Consider the following 23,499-nt stretch of genomic DNA (forward strand, 5'->3'; position numbering starts at 1 on the left):
GTATTAAGCTGTTTGTGCCTTTGTGGACCAATTGGCTGGCTGTGGGAGCGAAGGGTTCAATAATTATGACCAATGTTATAAAACAATGCTCTAATTCCAGTGTTACAACAAAGATAATATTGATTTGCTAATTTCATTTTTATGTTTGTAGATTAAGGCTGAATGTCCTCTGTGCAAGCAAGCGTTCCGGTCGATCATCTACAATCGGAAGACGTACGGTCACTACCAGGAGCATAAGATCTCGATTGCTCCTCCGGCTTCACCCCCGAGCTATGCTGGACAAGGTTCCGGGTCAGGTGGAGGAGGAGCCGCCCGGACAATGCCACAAGTGTATCACAGACTGGACTTCACACTGTCCCAGCCGCCAAGGTTCACCTACAGTGCAACGCTCCATGTCCAGCCCAGTCAAAGTGAACGGCTGCGACAACTGTTTCTGCATCAGTCCGGAGATGTGCAAAGGTTCAGTCGGGAGTATCCGGATGATTCCATTCCTTCTAGGCAGAATGGACCCGAGTGGAGACGTTACATTTATCACAGACGGTTACACGCCAGACCGCTGGCCGACATCAATGGTCGAATGAGGGAATGCAGTGCCGCTTTCTATAGGTTCGTACCTCGTTTAGATTGATAAGTACTAGGGTGGTTCAAAATATCATGTTCACTTTCATCTTTACAGAGAAAATCCAGCGCAAATCCATCGCTTGATGCCGTGGATCAATCGAGAACTGGTGGCTTTAAGCAGGAACAACCCTTCTCAGGTCTCACTCATAATGGAAGACTTTCCGAATCTACTGATGACGCACGATATTACTTCGCCGGCATTCCGCGAGCGAGTTTCCTACTGGGGTCGTGTTCGAACTGCTCATTTTATCCACGAACTGCTCAACTTTGCACGCTCGCCGTACGATATGATTGGATATGACCGTTCCGTCCAATACGATCCCTACTACAACAATAACGTGGTCGTGCTTTCATCTTCTTCGTCGTCGTCTTCCGGATCGGGTCTTTCGGCCTCCGAAGGGGAAGACGATGTAGTACCGATACTGGAGCCAATGCCGGGAACCTCAGGAACAATGAACTCGGTCGGAGGTCCCAGTGGGAGTGCCAGACGGGGACGGACGCAATTTACAATCGAAACCAGATCCTCGGACCAAACTGTGATTATGACGGGCTCTTTCGGAGGTGCCGGAGTCAGTGGGATTGTTTCGGTGTCCACTTCCGGATCCCAGCAAAACAATGGCTCCGCAACGAGCACCAGTGGATATCCGGATATGTCACGGATGCAACCACTAACATCGATGGTACCTCAACAACCACCGCCACCCGTGAGTCGATTGGAAGATGGCGAAAACATCTCCCTTTCGTCCAGTGATAGCGACGACTGCCGGATAGTCGGAGCACTTAAACCACCCCACTTAAGAACGCCGGAAATGGTTAGCCTAGAATCGGAAAGCGACAGTGATGTGGTCTTCGTCAACGATGATACCAACACTGCCCGAAACCAAGCCATGGAAAGTAATTCCGTTCTGGAGCAACTCTTTCCGGAAACCCTTCTTAACCAAGAACTGGCCAAATTGGAGGATCATGCATTCGCCTCCGAATACAACAACGGAGCGTCCACTTCTTCGGGCGGTGGAAGTGCCAGTGGCGGCATGAAAAAATATTACGCCAAACCTCGACTGAACAGATATGCCGAAGGAATCGGATTCAAAAGCATCTATGAAGCGAGCGAATCGGAGAAAAGCCACGGCGATCCTAGCATAAAAAGCGACTCAGATTCTTCGAGCCACGACGAAGTCAAATTCAACATTCGAGGTCAAGCTCCGGCAGCAACTCGGAAGAGGAAAGCCCTCAAACGGCGACAAGCTTCTTCCACCGGAAGTAGCAGCTCAGATAGTAGTGACGAAAGTTCCACTTCCGACTCGGAAAGCAGCAGTCCATCGTCCAGTGGATGCAGTTCCACCTCTAGTTCCAATTCCGACTCCGACAGCGACTGCTCATCGGACAACAAAGTTACCCTGAAAAAGCGATCCCGCCGGTCGAATGTTCGCTCATCTCGCAAATCGTCCAAGCGACGTCAGAAAGAATCCAAACCCAAGCGTTCCAAAGTCAAAAAACGAAAGACCTCATCCTCGAAGCGCTCGAGTCGCAAGCGCCAAAAACTCCAAATACCCAAAACCCCCTCGAAAACCTCTTCGGAAAGTGGCAAGGGAACGTCCGCTTCGTGCACATCCGGTCCCTCGACGGAAACCATCCCCAGTGCAATCACTCCCCCCAACGCCACATCAGTCATCAATCCCGCCAGCAGTTCCTCCGGCAAAAAGCGCAAACTAAAAAGCGCCATCATCAAACTGAACCCAGTTGCGAAAGCCGTCCGCCAGCAGCTTCTGAACGCATCCAAACGGCGCCGAAAGGCACCGATCTGCTCGGAATTGATCACCAGCACGGACTTCTCCAGCGATGAAAACCCACCAGCGGAACCAAGTCAGCAACAAACGAACCCTTCCGTGCAGCAGGAACAAACGCTCCAACGGGATTCGACCGAATCCAGCTCGGGGGATACGGACACGTCCGACAGCGAAGAGGGCCGATGCACGATTGCCTCGCTGATAAGGGCGGCCAAGGCGGACGACCCGCCGGAAATGAAGCAGCAAAACACTTCCACCAGTAGCTGTAGTAGTAGCAGCACCAGCAAGAGCAGCTGCAGTGCTAATTCTTCCCACACGGAACCACCCAGCCAGGTTAGTGTGGGCCCGGAAGAAGCACCAGAAGAAGATGACGATGACGATGAGGAGGAGGAAGACGAGGAAGATGACGAAGGAGCAGAAGAGGAACGACACGACCAGTCGCCGGCGGTTTCCACCGGGGATGTGGATGTGGACGTTTCGGTGGCGCAGGTGATCGCCGTTGGAGCCGAGGTGGAACTTTGAGATTTACTGCGGTCTGTGGAGTTTGACGAGTGGTGATAGGGCAGACGCGGAGTAAGAAGTAAGTGATATTGTACCGCATTAGTTGATAAGACTGGGGTCTGGATGATTGGTTATCCGTTTTCGTTTGCTTACGAAAACATGACCCGAAGCAGAATTTACGGAATTTACGTTAGATCAGGCTGAGCTACATACAACCGAGAAGAGAGATCCACTTCTTCTTCTACCTAGCTTCACGTCCCAACAAGGACAGAGCTTGCTTCTCAGCTTAGTGTTCCTATAAGCACTTCCACAGTTATTAACTGAGAGCTTTGACCATTTATGCAGGTTGATCATTTTTGCATGTTACTCTATGCCCTGGGAATTCGATAAAATTTCCTTTACGAAAAGATCTTTGACCGCTGGAAATCAAACCCACGACCCTCGGCTTGGTCATGCTAAATTACTGCGCTTACCACTACAGCTATCTGAGTCTTGAGAGAGATCAACTCTTGCCCAATTTACACAAACTTGTATGCTATAATAGAACATAGGAATATGCGATTACGTACATAGGTACCGCCTCACAATACTAATAAAAAACAGTGTTCATGTAGGCACCATAGCCTAGTCCGTCTGAGTATTGGTCCTGGTAGAGGGGAAACTTGGCAAAAGCTAGACCGAGGGTTCAGCATTGACAAGTTAAGCTGTCAGGCAGCTCCAACTGAATACCATACAAAAAAGCAGTCTGAATCTTCAGGGCATTCTGTTATTCTTAATCCATTGTCGCTCCTGTCCCCTGCTGTTCCAGCCTGTTTGAACCCATTGCACTATGGGACAGGGACGCAATCTGACGGAACAAAATTAATAACTCGGTAACGAAGCGTTTCCGGTATTTGGTGTCTTCGACAAAGTTTTTTGTTACAACGAGGAACATCTACTGACATAAACGAATAGTTCGTAAATCGTCCGCATAGGTGGCGCCACAATCTAACTTTTTACTTTGATGTTCTAGAGACTTGTTCGACATGTTCGACAAAATTGTTCATTTTGATAAAATAAACAACTCTCTCGAAGACGTCAAAATTCCACAGCCTACTGTTTTCGAGTTATTGGCGAAATTAGAGAAAATTAGTGAAAAAACGATTTTTTTCACCGAATTTGACATTTTTCCTAAGAACCATGTCATATAATATTTTTTGCTGATAAATATATAACAAACGCAAGCTCTGGTTGAAAATTTTTAATAATACGACGCATAAAATTTAAGAAATCATGAAAAAAACCTGAAAAATAGAGCATTTGTTGAACCTTAATGATTCTATAACATTCCCCAGAAAATCATTCCCCCGAAACCCATTCCCCAGAATTCCATTCCCCAGAATCTCATTCCCCAGAATTTCACTCCCCAGAATGAACCATTCCCCAGAAAACCAATTCCCCAGAAAATTATATACCTACTTTAAAGTTTTGAAATAATCTATTTAAAAAACTTGAAAATTAAATTCCATACTGTCATGTCTACCTATCTCAAGTGATATTAATTATTCTGCGTTTTGGCTTGGTACCTTTTATGTGTTCGTACCTATGGTATTTCTGAGCTATAAGTACTGGCTGCTGTTGGCGCAGAGGAGAGACTTCCCGAACTGTGGACTGATTAACATATTATTTTATTCTTTATTTGCAGGATATAAAAGTGGCGACGAGGATCATGGAAACGTGTGTTGAAGATAATCGATTTTCTTTGGCGTGGCGAATTGCCAATTGTATCTGTTTTTGAAAGTGTGGTGAAATTGCCAATTTGTGTTGAACCAAATTGTTCTTCAGAGCTGACGAAATTGTCGTTTATTGTGAACATAGTTGTTCTTTTGTGAAGCGATTGCTGTATGGAGATGAACGAAATTGTTCTTTAGTGTTGACGGATTTGTCAAATGTAATGTTGAGCAGTAAAATCCAATGATTTGAATGTTTTGTTTGTCTTGGAATTAGCAAATTTGCGTATTTAAAATAAGATCGTGGAATTCTTCGGATATATTTTCGATTGTTCGTTGTATGAGTTGTTGCAACTTTTAGCTGGCTTTTGAAGAGTTATTAGACAGTTTCTATAGGGGAAAGGACTGTCATGTCTACCTATCTCAAGTGATATTAATTATTCTGCGTTTTGGCTTGGTACCTTTTATGTGTTCGTACCTATGGTATTTCTGAGCTATAAGTACTGGCTGCTGTTGGCGCAGAGGAGAGACTTCCCGAACTGTGGACTGATTAACATATTATTTTATTCTTTATTTGCAGGATATAAAACATACAAAGTTGTTTACAAGTACATGAGAAGATTAGCATTGGTGCTGCTAATTATGAATACTTTATGCATAATTCAAATTTCTTTTGCAAATGAACTATCACAGTAGTTTCACTTTTATTGGCACTTATGAAGACTGATAGATCAGTCTATGGGGAAACACAATATCCAATATTTATTTAAAAAATATACAACTCATCACTACACTACAGCACAAAATAGAGCTACACCCTTCTTTCGGTATACCGTCATACGGGGTGACTTGCAACGGCGGAGTGACTTGCAACACATTGTAGTTTACAACCAAATTTCACTATAAAACACAAAATTCAAATGAAAATTTGTTATTAATCGGTACTACAATACGTCATACTTATAATTCATGTAGTGGCCACAATGAAAGTAGCTATTAGAAATATTTTTACAAATTCAACATAATTCTTTTGAATGCCTTGAAAACTGATACTTGATAGAGTTTCGAAATCGTGACCTGAAAACATGATATAGATATAATCTACAAAACTAATAACAGTGATAATACGACGAATTTTATTTTACGAAATTTTAGCAATAACTTTCTAATAAAAATACTTTTTATAAAGATGTACCTATGCGGGGTGACTTGCAACATTTAATTTCCATGGAATTTAGAGTTTTATAAAAGTGGAAAACTTTGTTATTAGATCTACTTCATAATAAAAGGAGTCATGATTCATCAATCAAATTCAAACACTCATTAAATATATTGTTACGTTGACATATTTAACCTTGATGATTTAACGCCTCATTTTCCCATACACAAATGTCTCAATTATTTTCTTACAAATATGTAATCAAAATGCTCTTGTACTGGTTCGAATGCTTTAAGTACATGAATAATAATACTTAAGAAGTGCGACTAATAAAAAATATCAACATTTTGATGGCAAAAACTAAATTAGCATAGAGTGTTGCAAGTTGCGGGGTATAAGGAAATTTGAAAAATTTCACCTTCGTCATTATTTTTGGTATGATAAAATAATTCGATTCAATCTTCTGTCACCTCATTCTGTAGGCGGGTCGGCCATTAAAAGTTCATAAAGGAATTTAAATTTTTGGATGCCGTTAGGCCATGGTTTTAATTGAATGAAGCTGAAAAGTGTTGCAAGTCACCCCGTTTGACGGTAGTAGTTTCCAAATGTATAATTTCACATGTATGTCCAATTTTTATCAAATGTAGTGATGTATGCAGCTTTTCATCAATGTTTTAAGAAGGTGCATCATCTCTTACTTTTTAGGGCTACACCGATTAGAATAAAGACGTTCGTAGTATCTTATTATACGTTTCCGATATAATGATTACGTAAACTTGGCAGAATAAAAACTTACTATTCTGCACATTAAAATGATACGCCCTTCTTTGCGTCAAGTCTAAATTACAAATGACTTGTTTAATTTTGCACAAAATAGTGATACAGTTATCTGTCAAATTCCGAACAGTCAACACCTATCCTAGTCGCAATCTCTATTTTCTACTATTTGGAGTGTAAACGTCCACCCTGGGGAAAAAATCCCATGGAAAGTCAGAGGCCGGTCCAGCCGCGGAGGCTGGGCCGTCCGGGAAAGTGAATATACTGATCCGTAAGACCTACGATAAAAACAAAGTGCGCCTAACCTCATCACAACAAATCGGCGCTATGCTTGGAAGTTCGCTAGTAATCCCAGAGGATCCACAGCGAACCCGAACCATCTCCGGCAGCTCCAGTCAGCCATCCGGCTCGCTATCGCAACCGATAATTCCGTCCACCAATAATGCTTCTACATCAACCCAACCACTGGCGTTCAACATCCCTACCAGCAACTCGTTCGAGTCTCTAACTGACGTAATGGATGACTCGAATCTCCCCGGCGATGCGACTGTCCCAGGAAACAGCGAGTATAGTCAAAATATTGTTGCTCGAAAGATTCGCTGTCCTCCGATTCATGTGTACGGAACATCGGTGACTGAATTGAACCAACTCCTGCCAGCGGCAAACTTGAGTCGACAAGATTATGTGCTTCGTGTGGGCAGAAACAGCATACAGATCAACATCAAAACAAAACCTCACTTTGCCGCAACTGTGGAAAAGTTGCGTTCGAGAAATATGCATTTCTACACTCATGGCACGAGTGACGTAATGCCTGATAAATTTGTCTTGTCTGATCTTCCAAAGTACGAGATTCAAGATCTGGAAAATGAGTTGAGAAACAACGATATAGCGCCAGCAGATGTCAAGCTGCTATCATCGTCAAGATCAGGTGATATTGCAGCGTACTTACTACAATTTCCGAAAGGCATGGTGAAACTGCAAATGCTCCAGAAAACCAAAACTCTGTTCAACGTTGTCGTCTATTGGCGTTTTTATACACGGAAGAAAAACGATGTAGTTCAATGCTTCCGATGCCAACAGTATGGGCATGGCATGCGAAATTGCAATCTCCAAGCAAAATGCCTGAAATGTGGTGAACTCCATCAAACAGTAGAATGCCAACTACCAACGAAGGCTGAAAATAATCCAACGACCAAAGCGAAGTTAAAGTGTGCCAACTGCAGCCAGAACCACACTGCTAACTTCAAAGGTTGTCCCACCCGTTTGCAGTACCTGAAGAGGTTGGAGGAAAGGAAAAATCGGCCGCCGGCAACTCGCGCTCCAGGGCGGGCTCAGTTGTCACAACAGCGTTCATCTCAGCATCAACAACCGCACATTCATCAGGACCATCCATCTGCAGTGCTGTCGACAATCACCAAACAAGTTCACTCCTATGCAAGCGTCACAAGGAGTATGCCGGTGGAGATAGCGGACCAGCCTAGTGAACCCGATTTGTTCTCCGTAGAAGAATTTCTGATGCTTGCACGTGAATTATTTGCAAGACTGTCAACTTGCCAATCGAAGGCAGCGCAATTCTCAGTTCTGTCTGAACTCGCCCTAAAGCACGTCTACAATGTCCAACCATAATCTTCTCAAGCTAATGAATTGGAACAGCCGTTCCTTGAATAACAAAGTCGCTGAGTTTTTCAACTTTGTGGAATCCAACGACATCGATATCGCAGTGGTTACAGAAACCTGGCTACGTAGCCACAATTCGCTGTACAGTCCCAACTACTCAACAATTCGCATGGATCGCCAGCATGCTGATGCAGAACGCGGCGGAGGAGTCGCCATCTTCATCAAGAGGGGTATCTCTTTTACCCAGCTTGACCTATCCACGTCGATTATCGAGGCTATTGGAGTTTCAATCAACACCGGTACAACGCCAGTAAACATCGTAGCAGCATATTATGCCGGTTCGAATAGGAAAGCCCATCTTCAGCAGTTGAGGCGTGACATTCGAACGCTGACCAGCTTTGAAGTACCGTTCTTTGTTGTGGGAGACTTCAACTCTCGACACACAATGTGGAATTGCGCCACCACAAACAAAGCAGGAAAAATTCTCGTTCAAGAGTATGAATCATCTAACTTTTACATCCACCACCCGGATGAGCCAACGCGTCACCCGCCTGGGAGAGGAAGGCCTTCCACCTTAGACCTTATTTTATCAAATAATGTGATACAAATGTCGATCCCGGTAGTCCACACTGCGCTCTCGTCTGACCACCTTCCTGTAACATTTGAAATCAACAATATTACTCCAGCCACAGTCCCAGGTCATAGCAGGCGATGTTACAATCGAGCAAATTGGAATCTCTTCGTTAGATCAATCAATGCCCAGATCGACCTGAATTCCGAACTTGTCAACCATCTAACCAACCGAGAGAACATTGAAGAAGCCATTTCTTTATTTGAAGACGTCGTTCTACGAGCTGAGGACGAAAGCGTTCCGATGGTTACGATCAACCATCACAAAGTATCTCTTCCAGAATCCACAAAGCTGCTAATTCGCCTAAGAAACGTACGGAGGCGTCAGTATCTGCGTACTCGTGACCCAATGCTGGGCACAATAGTGTCACAACTTAATGACACCATTCGAGAACAATGCTCTGAACACCGTTTCAAAAACTTCGAAAATATGATTAAAAACCTTGATAACGGAAGCAACAAATTTTGGAAGTTGAGTAAAAGTCTTCGCAATCACGTGAAGCATAGCCCACCTTTGAAGGTAAATGGTACACTAGTTGTGACATCCACACAGAAAGCTGAAACATTTGCAGCGACATTTGCAGCCGCACACAACAATCCACTCGTCGGTGACGACGCTACGTCAAAAGCAGTGGATGAAACCGTTCAAAGAATAGCCGCAGCCGATTGCGTTATTGAGCCATCTTCTCTGGTTAAGCCTAAGGAAGTAAAATTTATCATCAGCGCAATGAAATCCAAAAAGTCTCCTGGACTGGATGGCATCAGAAATATTATCCTGAAACATCTTCCTAGAAAAGGACACGTCTTCTTAACTAAGATTTTTAACGCCTGTCTGAGACTGTCCTACTTCCCTGCGAAGTGGAAGCACGCTTCCGTGATTGCCATTCCGAAGGCCAACAAAAATATCACTTGTCCCGATAATTATCGACCGATCAGCCTGCTGAGCAGCATTAGTAAAATTTTTGAAAGAATTATTCTATCAAGGTTGAATCGCCATCTAGAAACCGATGTTATTGTCCCACACGAACAATTTGGGTTCAAACAAGGACACTCAACTGTTCATCAGCTCGTCCGGATCAAAAAAGAGATCAAGCGCAATTTTGCTGTGGGTAAGTCCACCGGTATGGTCCTGCTAGACGTTCAAAAGGCCTACGATTCGGTATGGCAGGAAGCTGTGGTTTTCAAACTGCAACAATCAAACTGTCCACTCTACATAGTTAAAGTTGTTCAATCGTTTCTATCCGCTCGAACATTTGAAGTTCTGGTCAACGGCTCGAGGTCTACTACCTACCAAATCCCCTTCGGAGTACCCCAAGGTTCGGTCCTAAGCCCTACGTTGTATAATGTTTTCACTGCCGACATTCTTATGGTTGACGGAGTTGTTTATGCTTTCTTCGCGGATGATACGGCCTTCCTAGCATCAGACAAGGATCCTGAAATCGTGGTGACCAAACTTCAACAAGCCCAAAATTGCCTGGAGGAATTTCAGCGAAAATGGAGAATTAAAATCAACGCAAACAAAACCCAAACTATCTTTTTCACGAGAAAAAGAGCAGAGCGCAATCTGCCAAGGTCTGTCGTTACAACCAATGGAGTGCCATCCGCTTGGGTAAACGATGCCAATTACCTAGGAGTAATATTCGATTCCAAACTTACTTTTGGTAAACACGTTAATAATGCAATCTGCAAAGTGGATAAAGCAGTTCGTTCCATGTACGCGCTCCTCAAACGTCGTTCAAAACTACATCTAAAAAACAAAATGCTGGTCTTCAAATGCATACTTCGCCCTATTATGCTCTATGGATCTCCAGTATGGGGCGACTGTGCCAAGTCCCATCGTAAGCGCATGCAGGTGAAACAAAATAAACTGCTGAAAATGATTCACAACCTCGACCCTTGGTACTCAACAGAACAGCTACATCGAGTCACAAAAGTGGATACTATCGAAGAGTTTATTAGTCGAGCTACCAGGAGCTTTTCTAACTCTTGTCAACTATCAGCAAATCCTTTGATAGAAGAACTTTTAGCTTAGCCACTGTGATATTAGAATAGGAAACACTTAGATCTAGGGTTTTTTTGTGAACAGATTTTTCCCTATACTGCTTGACTTCAGACACCAAAACATTAAATTCCTATTATAAATAACATTGTCATTACGCAGCTGAAAGGTGACCCAAATCTCTGCAATTGTAACCGTTATAATTAATCAACACTGAAACTGATAAAATCGAATAAATAAAATGAAAAATGAAAAAATGAAAAAAAAAAATAGTGATACACCCTTCTTTCAGTCTTATCCTGTTGACGATATAGACAAAATTTTCCGTAAGGATACCAAATGGCAAGAAGGCATTTGGCTGGCATGATTGATTAAATGATCAAGGACCATTTGATATAATGGTCATTTAGCCAATGACCATTTGGCATGACATGAAGAACATCCTTTTTGAAAAGAAGGAGCATAAGTATGGCTCGATGGCAAATGGCTTTATACCAAATCATTTTATGCCAAGTGACTTTATGCTATATGGGCTCTCCATCGATATATTTTGCTTATATCATTAACGAAATAATACTGAAAGAAGGGTGCATCACTATATATGCAAAAATAAACATATAGTCTGTATGTTTTATGGGAATGTATTAAAAGAAGGGTGTATTATTATAATATGCAAAATACTCATGAATAGGGGGATTAGGGGCATATTGGACACATTAGGTAAATGCTTATTTTACATAGAATGGAAATATGTTTCTTTGCTCTAAAATTAAATCCACCGCTTCCTCCGCTTTGCTTATAAACTAATTTGAAGCTGAGAAAAAAATATAGTAGAATTTCAGAGGACAAATGAAGCAAAGCGTGAACTTTTATTCCGTCAAAACGTGCATATACTATACAGATTTCGTACAGTTTATAAAGTTTTGCTGAAATATGCATATTCCCAGAGAGTAAGGGGGTGTCCATTTCGCCCCGTGTGTTCATTATGTCCCTAACCCTCCTACCTACATATTTGTTTTGTCACATCAGACCTTAGCCTGTCACATAAGTGACTCTTCTTCCTCTTTTCTGGCGTTACGTCCCTACTGGGACAGAGCCTGCTTCTCAGCTTAGTGTTCTTATGAGCACTATCACAGTTATTAACTGAGAGCTTACTATGCCAATGATCATTTTTGCATGCGTATATCGTGTGGCAGGTACGAAGATACTGTATGCCCTGGGAAGTCGAGAAAATTTCCAACCCGAAAAGATCCTCGACCGGTGGGATTCGAACCCACGACCCTCATCTTGGTCTTGCTGAATAGCTGCGCGTTTACCGCTACGGCTATCTGGGCCCCACATAAGTGACTCACGCAAAGCAATAATTAAAAAAAGAAAAAAAAAAATGGATATTCATATAGCTTTCTGGGGAATGGTGCATTTTGGGGAATGTTACATTCTGGGGAACGATTTTCTGGAGAATGGTTCATTCTGGGGAACGGAATTCTGGGGAATGTTATAGAATCAACCTTAATATCTCCAAAAGCGCAAAAAATCGCAAGCTCAAATTTTCAGGCAACATAGAGCAATACTTGATGAAACGGATGTCAAAATTCCAGAGAGGTATATTTTGGTGTTTTTGAGATCTATCATTTTTTTTACAATGTTTATATTTCTCCAATACAGTAAATTTCCATGAGGAATCTGAAGGGACGATCGACTTCAAGAAATAACGAGTTGTGGAACAAAAACTTTCAGAAAACTGTTTAAAAAAGCCATCATAGTAGCCATGAAATTCAGTTCAAGAGCAGTTCCTTGAGTTGATATGGAGTAATGTAGATGAAAGTGTAGATTAAAACTGGGTACATATTTGTTTTTCTTCAATAATTCAAATGATATAGTATGCCATGAAAGACTTGATCATGTGTCAGTTAATTGTTGTCATCATGGTTCGAGGTGAGCAATTTATTTTGTGAATGTGTTACTTTTAACACGGAAAATCAAATTTTAAAGCATATTCATGTCGATATCTCTAAATACTAAAATTTCAGTGCGCACGATCTCTTGTCCGGAGCTTGTAGATTTGTTTTAAAGCGGAAAGAGCGTTGATTCTTAGATGTTTCGAAACAGAGGATACAGATCAAAGGTATCAATATGGAGATTCCCTCGATTTTGAGAACTGTTAGGTTGTTTAACCTTAAATATGTGTTTAATCACCGGATTTGCTTAGATTTTGAGCTTCCGGAATTACTGTGACAACGAATTCGAGATGAAATCCAAAGCCAGCTTGTACTGTGAGCAGATATAATAATTTCATGAAATAATAAAATATATTTTTCCGATAATCAAAACATACACTTAAATATTTGCCATGACAATATTAATCGCGTAATGGAAAGGAAACCGTAAAAAAAATTAAAAAATCTTAAAAACACCAAAATATACCTCTCTGGAATTTTGACATCCGTTTCATCAAGTATTGTTCTATGTTGCCTGAAAATTTGAGCTTGCGATTTTTTGCGCTTTTGGAGATATGAAGGATTAAAAAGTGCTCTATTTTTCAAGTTTTTTCATAATTTCTTAGGTTTTATGCGTCGTATTATTAATTTTTTTCCACCAGAGTTTGCGTTCGTTGTATATTTATCAGCAAAAAATATTATATGACATGGTTCTTAGGAAAAATGTCAAATTCGGTGAAAAAAATAGTTTTTTCACTAATTTTCTTTAATTTCGCCAATAACTTGAAAACAGTAGGCTGTGGAATTTTAACGTCTTCGAGAGAGTTGTTTATTTTATCAAAATGAACAACTTTGCCGAACATGCCAAGTCTCTAGAACGTCACAGGAAAAAGTTAGATAGTGGCGCCACCTATGCGGACGATTTACGAACTATCTGTTTATGTCAGTAGATGGTCCTCGTTGTTACAAAAAACTTTGCCGAAGACTCCAAATACCGGAAACGCTTCGTTACCGAGTTATTAATTTTGTCCCGCCAGATTGTGTTCCTGGCCCATAGTGCACTGGTAGATAGACGAGGATCTTCTCTTCATGGTAGCATGGTTTGAATAACGTGTAGATCATGCGTTTGTTCATTCACATCGAGCTACACACTGAGTTACCTATGACTTTTAGGGCGAGACCATAAGTTATGCGAGGAATAAAATCAAATACGGCGATGGCATATGTTTTCGAATTGGCGATGAACGTGCCTCTGGAGTCGGCCTCCCTATATACCTAATACCAAATCATTGAATATAAAGAAAAATGCTCTTTTAACATTCTTATTCACGTATTTACTCATTTTCTAGCTGCCCTTACCGCCAAACCTACAACGTGTTCTCTTGGCTGTTCAGCAATCGCATCACTCAAAGATGGCGATCTCGTGGTCACTAAGTAGTGTACATACGCAACAGAATCACATATATTAACTACTTTGTTCATAATTTATAGACCCCTTTCGCTCTAGATTGTAAGCTTCTCCTATTTGTTGATTAGGACCTAAATCTACTGCAGCAAATCGTACAACGCTCTTGAAAAGTCGACACACTGGAAATAAAACAGATTACACTCTACAAATAGTTTACCCCACACTGACAGAATAGGAATATTTGCAATAGCAAGGATAAAAGTTGTACGGCTGAATGAAAATAGCATAAATATTACAGAATAATACATAAAAACACAAAAAGTGATCCCAAAACGAACACTGCAGCAAACTTTGTCATCTCCGTCTATTGTAAATACCGAAATCAAATCGATACTGAAGGGATGTTCAGCGCGAACCTGTTTTGCGTGTCATCACACAAATAGAGAACTCATCTACAATTGTAAGCAAAATGTCTCCGTAAGAACAATGGCATCCTAAATATATAGTCTTCAGCAGTTACTTTTAAATAAATGCATCCGTAAATTTGAGGAAGTGAAAATTGTATCCGCTGTTTTATTTTATCGATCACATCCGAATAGCAACCATTTTTCATAGTTCGTTGAATCTGCTATGACGCTAGCAGAAGACGTCGTTCTTCACGCTGCTGATTTCGGCAGTGAACCGTGTTGGGTCTGTGTGTCGTCTCGGTCAAGGTGTAGGCCGGTCTGAGTTGTGTCGGACGCGGAAGGTTTATTAATCGTTTTTTTTTGTTCAAAATTTGATGCGAATCCAAGATGGAGTGCAGATTTGAAGGAAGCTTTTAGGCTTTAGGTTTGTGTCAAGGGTGAATTTTTGATTACGAAATCACGATGAGGAACTGGGTGGCGCTGAAATTGAAGGTTAAAATTATCGGTGACCTCTTATTTGCGGTTGACGGTGCATGAAAGTTTTTAGATCGTTGATTTGAACTTTGTTATTGACTATTATTATTTTTGAATTGTCATTAGATTAGTAAAATAACTTAAATCGCGATCAATTTATATTTTGTATGGTAAGTGCTAAGAATGTATAAGTCTCCGAAGAGGGACTTCAGATAACAAACTTTTTTTTTGTCAGTAGCGATAGGGGTAGTACTGGCACTTTTAATCTACCCTAAGCTCAATTTATAAACATCTCTAAAACTGCTGACAACGGAATATAGAAACGAGTTCGATAAAATTCCTATCAGCATGTATCGACATATATGCAAGTACCCACATTCAGTATCTAATCAAAATATACATCGATTCTTATTGATGCTTTCCACTGCAGGCATGCTGTTCGATACCGCACAAGTACTGTTTGCAGAATGGAATGAATCATGCATAACGACACCAGTAAAATCAACCATACGAACGAAAAGAAATCAGGAAGACTCGCATATAGATATGGTGGTGTGGCACTTAAGAACTCTTAAGAAGTTGCAAATCTCATCGCCCCGTCGTCGGTTCTTTTCCTTGTCATTGCGCGCCTTATGAATAAACATGCGGAGAAAGAACTGCACCACACACTGTTTATGGAACTTACCGGACCGACATCCATCGACGACAGCTTCAACGCACTACCCTTTACTTTGCGTCATCTTTGCCGTCAACCGCCGATATATTTGCCAACAAGAACTACCGCTCGCAGACTGACGATATGATGGGAAGAGCAAACTTGTCCCGATTCTTTGTCAAGCTGTAAAAACAACGAGCGAGCAACAATTGATGACGATGGATGTGCTGTTGAATTGCACTATGAAACCTGTACATTGGAAAAACGAGTTTTCAAACACCTCTCGGAGCAAATTTATATGCCAAAGCATTATATTTAATTGATTTCAAACCTTCTGACAAATGTACTTGCGGGGCTCGTCGCAAGGAATGTCATCCCATAGTGTTCTGTCGTTGTCGAACGATCCGATCGCCATGCAGTTCTGTGACTCATGAAACTCCGGACTAATGCTGCCCCAGTGACTGTACTGAACGACCAGCTTGTTCGTCGTAATCCAGATCCATTTACCTTCGCGACCTATGTCCGTTCCGGCGAGCCAAAATGTGTCATTGCCGCGGTTCGACATGTTAAACAGCTCGCTCAGCTCCCGATTGTCTTCCGTGGATGTTACAGAAGCTAGTTGGAGTCCGTAGAACTGACAGCTTCGCCACGCTTCGAAGAACGACACCTGGAAATCCATCATGATGTACTTGTTCAGCGGAAGTCTTCCGGAGTCGACCACCAACGCCGCCGCCAACAGGAACTGAGCAATAACAGCACGATGCACGGTTCTGAACTGCATTCTGCGAGATGTGATGAAAACCACTCGTGTGAACTCACGTTATATAAGTTTAGTACGCTCGTTATCGTTTGATATGGAAGCCTGACAAATGCATTTGGGCAACAGTTTATGCCAGCGAAACGGAGGCCCGCCGGTTAGTCTACCAAGTTCTAAATAGTTGATGTGTTTAAGCCTAGAATTGTTTATATAGACCGTTTTGTCGCGTTTTCTAAGCATTGTATCGGTAATTGATTATTTTTTAAACAATTGTGTGCGACAGGGTGGTTCTATTTTCGGTAAGGTTCCGAAATATCAACTCTCGTTTTTCCGCAAATTAAAAAGAACCCAACGCGACTATAAAGTAAAGCCAATTTATTTATTTATTTATTTTATATGCTTTTTGATAAGTTAAACTTCACTGAGTGCTTAAGTGTCCGTAATATGAATCAAAACGGTATCTTCCAATGTTGATGCAAAAGAACGTTTAAAAATAAATCCATTATTCCAGGGAACAAAAATCTAAAAAATATATTTAGATATTGCTGCTTTTCTGTGTTAATGTTGTGTTGCTCGATTTACAAAATAGGCCCTTTATACAGGGTGTTTGCAAGCTGCGAGACCTAAGCTGGTTACGTAGTCCGTAAAAGGCCCTATTCGCAGCCGCAACACGTCTTTTCACTTCGCGGGAAACGTCGTTGTCACATGTCACAAGTGTTCCAAGGTAAACAAATTCTTCAACAACTTCAAACACATCCCCATCAAACACTACCTCAGCACCTACACCACCAAGCCTGACTCTATCTCTACCTGCAACCATGTACTTCGTTTTGGTAGAATTAATGGTCAGGCTATGGTATAAAAAAGCTAATTCAGCGGTAATCTTGTAGCTATGTATGTAACAGCATGTGAGTAGCTGTTCATGAACGGCATAGAACTTGACAAAGATCAATAATCAAAAAACCACTTATGGATGTTAGAAACATTTCTTGGAATTTAATTTTTAGCTTATCGCCTTTCTCCATGAAGTTTAAGGAAGGTTATCAAATATGTACCGGCCAAACCGGGTTTGGATATGCTTGCTGATCGTGATAGTTGGAATATCCGATTCAATAATGATGTACAAAATGCTCGGAATGGACCTGGGATCGAATCCCATCCCCGAGATAGTCACTAAAAGTTATAGTGACGACTTCCTTCGGAAGGGAAGTAAAGCCGTTGGTCCCGAGATGAACTAGCTCAGGGCTAAAAATCTCGTTAATAAAGATAGAAAAAAAAAATGCTCGGAATGCTGTTTTCTATATTTCTATTATTTAGATCAAAAACACCTTCCTTCGTTAAATGCCTAAAATAAGACAAGACGTGACAGGTCAAAGTACAACAATGAAACCTATTGCCTGTCAAAAAAGACCACTTCTCATTGGTCGTTTTGGAAAAGGCCTACTTTCACATTTTTTTCCCTAATCTGTAGAGCCTTTTAACCACTGCTTCCATTATTTAGGAATATTGTGGTATGACCCATATTTTATTTGGTGCTCATCAAATATCCTTTCACAGATAGACATTGGTTGATGTGTCACACTGCCCCAACTGGGCACAACTCGTTTTATAAAGTCTATTACCCTATTAGGACTACCTTGCCAAACTTCCAAGGGCTCTAATAACCCTTTTCCAAATGTTAACGTTCTTTGATTAAGCAATGCTCCGCAGTTGCAGAGTAAATGCTCAGCAGTTTCGTCTTCAGCTTGACAAAAACGACACTCAGAGGATTGTATTTTTCCTATATTTTTAAGATGATACCTACATGGGCAGTGACCGGTCATCAGGCCAGTTATTACCCTAAGATTTCCTTTATTAAGATTCAGTACTTTCACATCGTTGAGTTGGATTTCAACAGGGCACTTTGTTGCTAGCCCACTCGTGTTGCTAGATCATAAATTCTCGATTACTTTTTCAAATCGACGTAAGTAACTTCCATACAGTTTCAAGAAAATTAATTCAGAAGAATCACAACCTGTCTTCTAAAACTGTTTTAAAATGAATCACCTTTTTCACATTTTTTCGCCGTGTACATTGCTTAAATTTTGCATACAATAAGCTCGCATTCAAAAACTAGGGAGTTCCTGTTATTTCCCACAAAAAAATTATTACAAAATGATAAGCCGATTTATTCAGTTACTTTCGACGTTTTTGTACCAGTGTAAAATCGGCTCAAGTAGTGTTTTGTTTTGATTCGTGGTTAAGTCACTTTGTCTCTCCATACAGCGGAGCGGCGAAAGTAGTGGTTAGGTAGCGAAAGTTGAAAATCTTACTTTCGTCGTTTTGTAATTCCGGAAAGTAAACGTTCTAAAAGTGAAAAATCAAGTTGGTTTAGAGCAAAATGTGTAGAATTTCGTCTGCCAAACACGTAGAATCGATAAAATAAGTTTGTATACTTTTTTGACTTGAGTCTGTTTGAATAAGTTTACGAGAATTAGAGTTTCAAAAAACGTTTTTGTTTCGAATCTTTTTGTATCGAATCCATTTAATTTTTCCGCATGTGCTCTTACAATACTAAAATCAATAAAATATACTTAATTGAGAGCAAAATCATGGAAATTGTGTCAATTTTCTCTAAATGTATTCCCTGTTTCTAATATACACCTGAATTTTTAAAAAGAGAGCATCCTCAATTGCACTAAATGAACGAAACGTGCAAGAAACAACCAAATTATTGGCCTTGATATATGAATTTGTTCACAAGATTTGCTTAAAAATAATACTGGTAGCACTTGCTTTTGTATCGTCAAGGATATCGGCCGAAAAACAACTGAGCAGGCTTAGTTGAGCTGTCACGTCCTGCCTACCCTAAAATTAAAAAAAAAATAGGTTTATAAGGTTTTTGACATTTCAATCAATAATCAAACGCATGTCTTAACTATAAAATTGGTAGGCAAAAATGTTAAAGTTAAATCAGCCCCGCAGTTTTATAGCTAGCGTAGAAAGCTGGAAACGTATATAATCATACTATAATTGGCATGTTTAGGGGTATCCAGTTTTTAACATATTCTGAATCTACGTAAAAAATTGAAGTAGAATCGGAAATTTCACAGTTTTCCGTGATCTGGAACTACAGTGCCTTCCCGATTTTTGCAACACCCGTTTTTGGCAACAATTTCTTCCCGATTTTGGCAACAAGTCCAAAAATCTATTTTAAGAGTTCTCAACCTAATGGATGCTCATAAATAACACAAGGTCCATAAAAATCAAAATTAAATCGTGTATTTCTATTATAAAAGGTAATAAAAATTGCAACCTTTGTAATTGAATTTGCATTTTGAATTGTGCTTTCAATCGTGATAAATTAAATTCATATTGTGTCTCAGTTAATATTTGTAGAAGTGCTCATAAGAAGACTAAGCTAAGGTGGGCTTCGTGGCCGTGCGGTTACAGTTACCAAGCATTTGTCCGCATCGAGTCAAGGGGTGTGGGTTAGATTTCCGTTTCAGTTCGGAAAACTTTTCGTCAGAAATGTATTTCGATTGTGCCACTGGGAGTTGCATGCTAGTCCGTTGTCTAGTGTGGTGCTTTCTTCAAAGGGCAAATCGTTCACTGGAAGCTTAACGTGTCGTTGTCTTTAACAAAAAACTGAGAAGCAGGTTTGTCCCAGTGAAGACGTAATGCCCAGAAGAATAAGAAGAAGAAGATTGTGCCTCATATTCTAAGGTTTTGCACCTTGCAAAAGTGAAGCCAAAATTATTTAGACAATCAAAAATACTTCAATCAAATCATGAAATTTGATCCCACATTTTAGCAGCTCCAGAAAGCACCCAAGTAACCACAAGCATTATAACATTGCATGTATTTTACTGCACCATTGATGCAACATTGCTTTTATTCAACACATTTCAAGAGCTGTCAAGCAATAAAGCATTAACCCTACATTACAAATGTATCAATGCACTAACATTACTTAATAAATTGTACTGCTGCATTAATATTACTTAATAAGTTGCTTCATTGCTTTATCGTTCTTTTTGCATTAATTTAACTGTAAAAGTGTCCTTTTCCACTTTTAAACTACTTTAATGGTAGGCTTACGGCAATGCAACTGCATTATATATGCAATTATATAATGCTCCATGGTTACTTGGGCAGCAACGAATCAGTAAAATAGATATTCCAAACCTATTTGTTGCTGGCAAGCACTTCTGAAGCTACACTAAAGCAAAATTCTTTAGGAATAATTATGATTTAGCGTCACAACATTTATTGTTGAAATTTTTAACTTTTTCTTTTGATTTTGGTGAAGAATTTCATTACTAAATTTCATAAGTCAATTAATTAAAATTGGAAACAAACGCAATGATAAATGCCTCATTAAAATTATCAATCGATAATAATGTTTGCCTTTTATTTCAGGCGTGCTCAAAAATGGACATTTGATAACATGTGATCTTGTACTCAACATAGAAAGCGGATCATTCCTTCTAGTGATTGCTATGAAAATGATTTCAAGTAATGGTTTTTAAATAATTCAAAGCTCTTACTTAAGTAACTTTAGACCCCATTGTTGAAATGGTTAAGCGTTAAATGAAACCCTAATTTGGCTGGTTCATAAGTCATGATCCTGCAAGCTCGATTAACGTGTTTCACACGTGAATTTTCACTAATTGTAAAACACTTCAAACGATGGTGTAAAACCAGTCGCTATCGGCAATCCAAAATCAAATGTAAAACACGTTAATTTACAAATTATCGAAAACGTTGCTGTAGGATTTATTAGCGATTGCGTATTTTCCGATTCCAGGCACCCATTACGAGCGCCCGGTTTTTCCAAAAATAACATGTTATTTAACATGTCAGGCGTGAATGGCAAGTGTGAGTCCTTGTCATGATAGGCAAACTAGTTATACTAGTGATGGATATTGCCATTGTAAAACACGTTCAAATCTTGTGCAAAAATTGTTGCTGTCGAACCAAAGTCTTTTAAAAAAAAAAAAAAAAAAAAAAAAAAAAAAAAAAAAAAAAAAAAAAAAAAAGTCAATCTTTAACATAATCATAGATTTTACACGTTATTTTACTTTGCCAATCGACACGACAGATGCACGTTGAAAAGAATATGGATCGAACGTGTGGATTTTTTTTTTTGATCCTGAGAATGTTTAATTGGTTATTGGAGATTATGTCCACATCATACTAAACGAATACAAAAAAAAAAACTCTTAAGATTTCTAGAGTGTCCTGTAAATTCCTAGCGAGGTAATTTGAATTTCTAGTAGTGTTTTGATCCTGTAAATTTCCGTTGATTTAATAAGGTAGGTGTACAACATGATTGTGCTACTTTTCTCCGAATGACCTTTCTTCGAATGTCATTTCCCCGAAAGAGCCGTTTCCCCTTAACCCGTTAACGCCCAAGGTATCTCACAATTGGAATTCAGCTCCGTTTTTGTTACTCATAGTCGTATTCCCATAAATTAAACCTTATTTCACCAAAAAATTTGAAGTCTATGGTGAGAATCCAAAAAAATTCTTGAAAGTGTGTCGTCCATATCTAGCTGTTCTATAAGTTTATTTTCGAGATTAATCAAATATATTTTCATGCAGTTTGACCCATTACAATGTAAACAAGTTGGATAAAACTGCTGGTGAGGGGTAATTCATAAATTACGTCACGTACAGAACAGGATGGAGGGGGTTACAATGAAACGTGACTACTCATATAAAAATTGGAATCCATACAAAAAGTGTGATACAAAGGAAAATTGAGGAGGATGAATATGGCAAAACTTTGCGTGACGTAATTTATGGACGTACCCTGATAAAGAAATTGCAACATAAAGATTAAAAATTTCAGAGGCGAAAGGTGCATGCCAGAACTAAATCATTTAGTGACTTCAATTCACTTTTCTGCTCTACCACGTAAGTAAAATACAGACATACATACATTTCCATACATGTACATGTAAAATAATGCACACTTAAGCCATTTATACCAAAAACAAAATAAAATCTCACATCAAATATTTTGATTTAGAAAAAAACCTACAAATGTTTCAGAATAGTCTTCAAAAAGATTATATAAAACTTGCCAGCTGATAATGGAAACATAACTATCAAAATATTTTTTCTGGTTCAAGTTATTAGTATACAATGTGACTTTGATCTGACAGTGATCGAAATTTATATTTGGCATTATCAGAATTTCGTTAGTGCTGATCAAAAGTTAGTCCTTCAGTCCAATGACAGTCAAATATTGGACTCCAACTATTACATGCTTTACAGATGTGAATATTTGAAGCCAACATTATTCGGCTATAACGTTTAAGTTACTGCATCACTGATGCATATAGCACAGACAAACAGACGTAACACTTAGAACAAATCTCGGTCAAAATCATAGTCACGAGGACATGTACGCCCAATACTAAAATCACCGTGTTTGGCCGACGGACCAACAGATGGCGGTAGTGTGTAAATGTCAAACGCGAACAAAAACGATGCGAGCGCTGCGGGTGGTGGATTGGCCACCTACCATATTTTTGAAGCGATCGTTAAAAAGGTGGTCGATGGACAATAATGAGAGTGTGACGTCTGTTTGTCTGTGCATATAGTCTCATTCACCGACAGAACCGAATCCACGCGGCCCAAGATTTTTGACACTAGAGCTGGCCAGAATACTTTGGGAGCATACGGAAGCGTGTCCGCTCAAATGTCACAATTCTTGGACCGAGTGAGTTCAGCAAGGAAGGCTCTTTACTGCTACCTCAACGCGTCGCTGGTTCTAAAACGTAAACAGCCATACAAAACTATGACCAAACAATGGCGAAGGCGTAATCAATTATCTCGAAAACATTCATTTTGGGAATTAAGTAGAATTTTCTAATTAAATTGGCAACAACGCACTACAATAGCGCGTAGTAAATAACTGCTTGCACACAATATCTTTCAAGCGCATTTATTACCTGTAATTTTGCGATTAATAATTTTTACTTTTCCACGTTTAAGTCATAAAACTGGTTCTGGACTTAGGTTGGCGGCTATTCAATTTTACTCTCGTTTGACAGCCGCCCTTCACCATT

The 23,499-nt window shown here is 40.0% G+C and overlaps 2 protein-coding genes across 3 annotated transcripts in view; one reads left to right on the forward strand and one right to left on the reverse strand.

The window, feature by feature from the left end:
- The window catches only part of LOC5570941 (E3 ubiquitin-protein ligase Topors), a 43,811-nt gene extending 29,107 nt beyond the window's left edge, over window positions 1–14,704 (forward strand). Inside the window, exons 2-4 of the mRNA XM_001653358.2 lie at window positions 152–606; window positions 677–2,988; window positions 14,087–14,704. Coding sequence (XP_001653408.1) covers window positions 152–606; window positions 677–2,930 — 2,709 coding nt within the window. The 3' untranslated portion in view covers window positions 2,931–2,988; window positions 14,087–14,704. The remainder of the gene's footprint in view (window positions 1–151; window positions 607–676; window positions 2,989–14,086) is intronic.
- Window positions 14,705–14,809: 105 nt separating this feature from the next.
- LOC5570943 (CD209 antigen-like protein E) lies at window positions 14,810–16,601 on the reverse strand. Of its 2 annotated transcripts, XR_002499316.1 has the most exons (3): window positions 16,013–16,601; window positions 15,712–15,930; window positions 14,810–15,032 (listed from the first exon to the last, which is right to left on the reverse strand). XR_002499316.1 is itself a non-coding variant. In XM_001653359.2 (2 exons), the coding sequence occupies exons 1-2, from the start codon at window positions 16,460–16,462 to the stop codon at window positions 15,922–15,924; spliced, it is 459 nt and encodes a 152-aa protein (XP_001653409.2). In that variant the 5' UTR covers window positions 16,463–16,601; the 3' UTR covers window positions 14,810–15,921. The 2 variants fall into 2 exon arrangements, 1 of the variants encoding a protein (XP_001653409.2); XM_001653359.2 differs by having other exon boundaries at window positions 14,810–15,930.
- Window positions 16,602–23,499: the final 6,898 nt, after the last annotated feature.

The sequence above is a fragment of the Aedes aegypti genome, chromosome 2, assembly GCF_002204515.2.
Source record: "Aedes aegypti strain LVP_AGWG chromosome 2, AaegL5.0 Primary Assembly, whole genome shotgun sequence".
NCBI lineage: Eukaryota > Metazoa > Arthropoda > Insecta > Diptera > Culicidae > Aedes > Aedes aegypti.

Coding starts and splice junctions, on each gene's coding strand:
- LOC5570943 (XM_001653359.2), bottom strand. CDS start 16,462: ATGCAGTTCAGAACCGTGCATCGTGCTGTTATTGCTCAGTTCCTGTTG.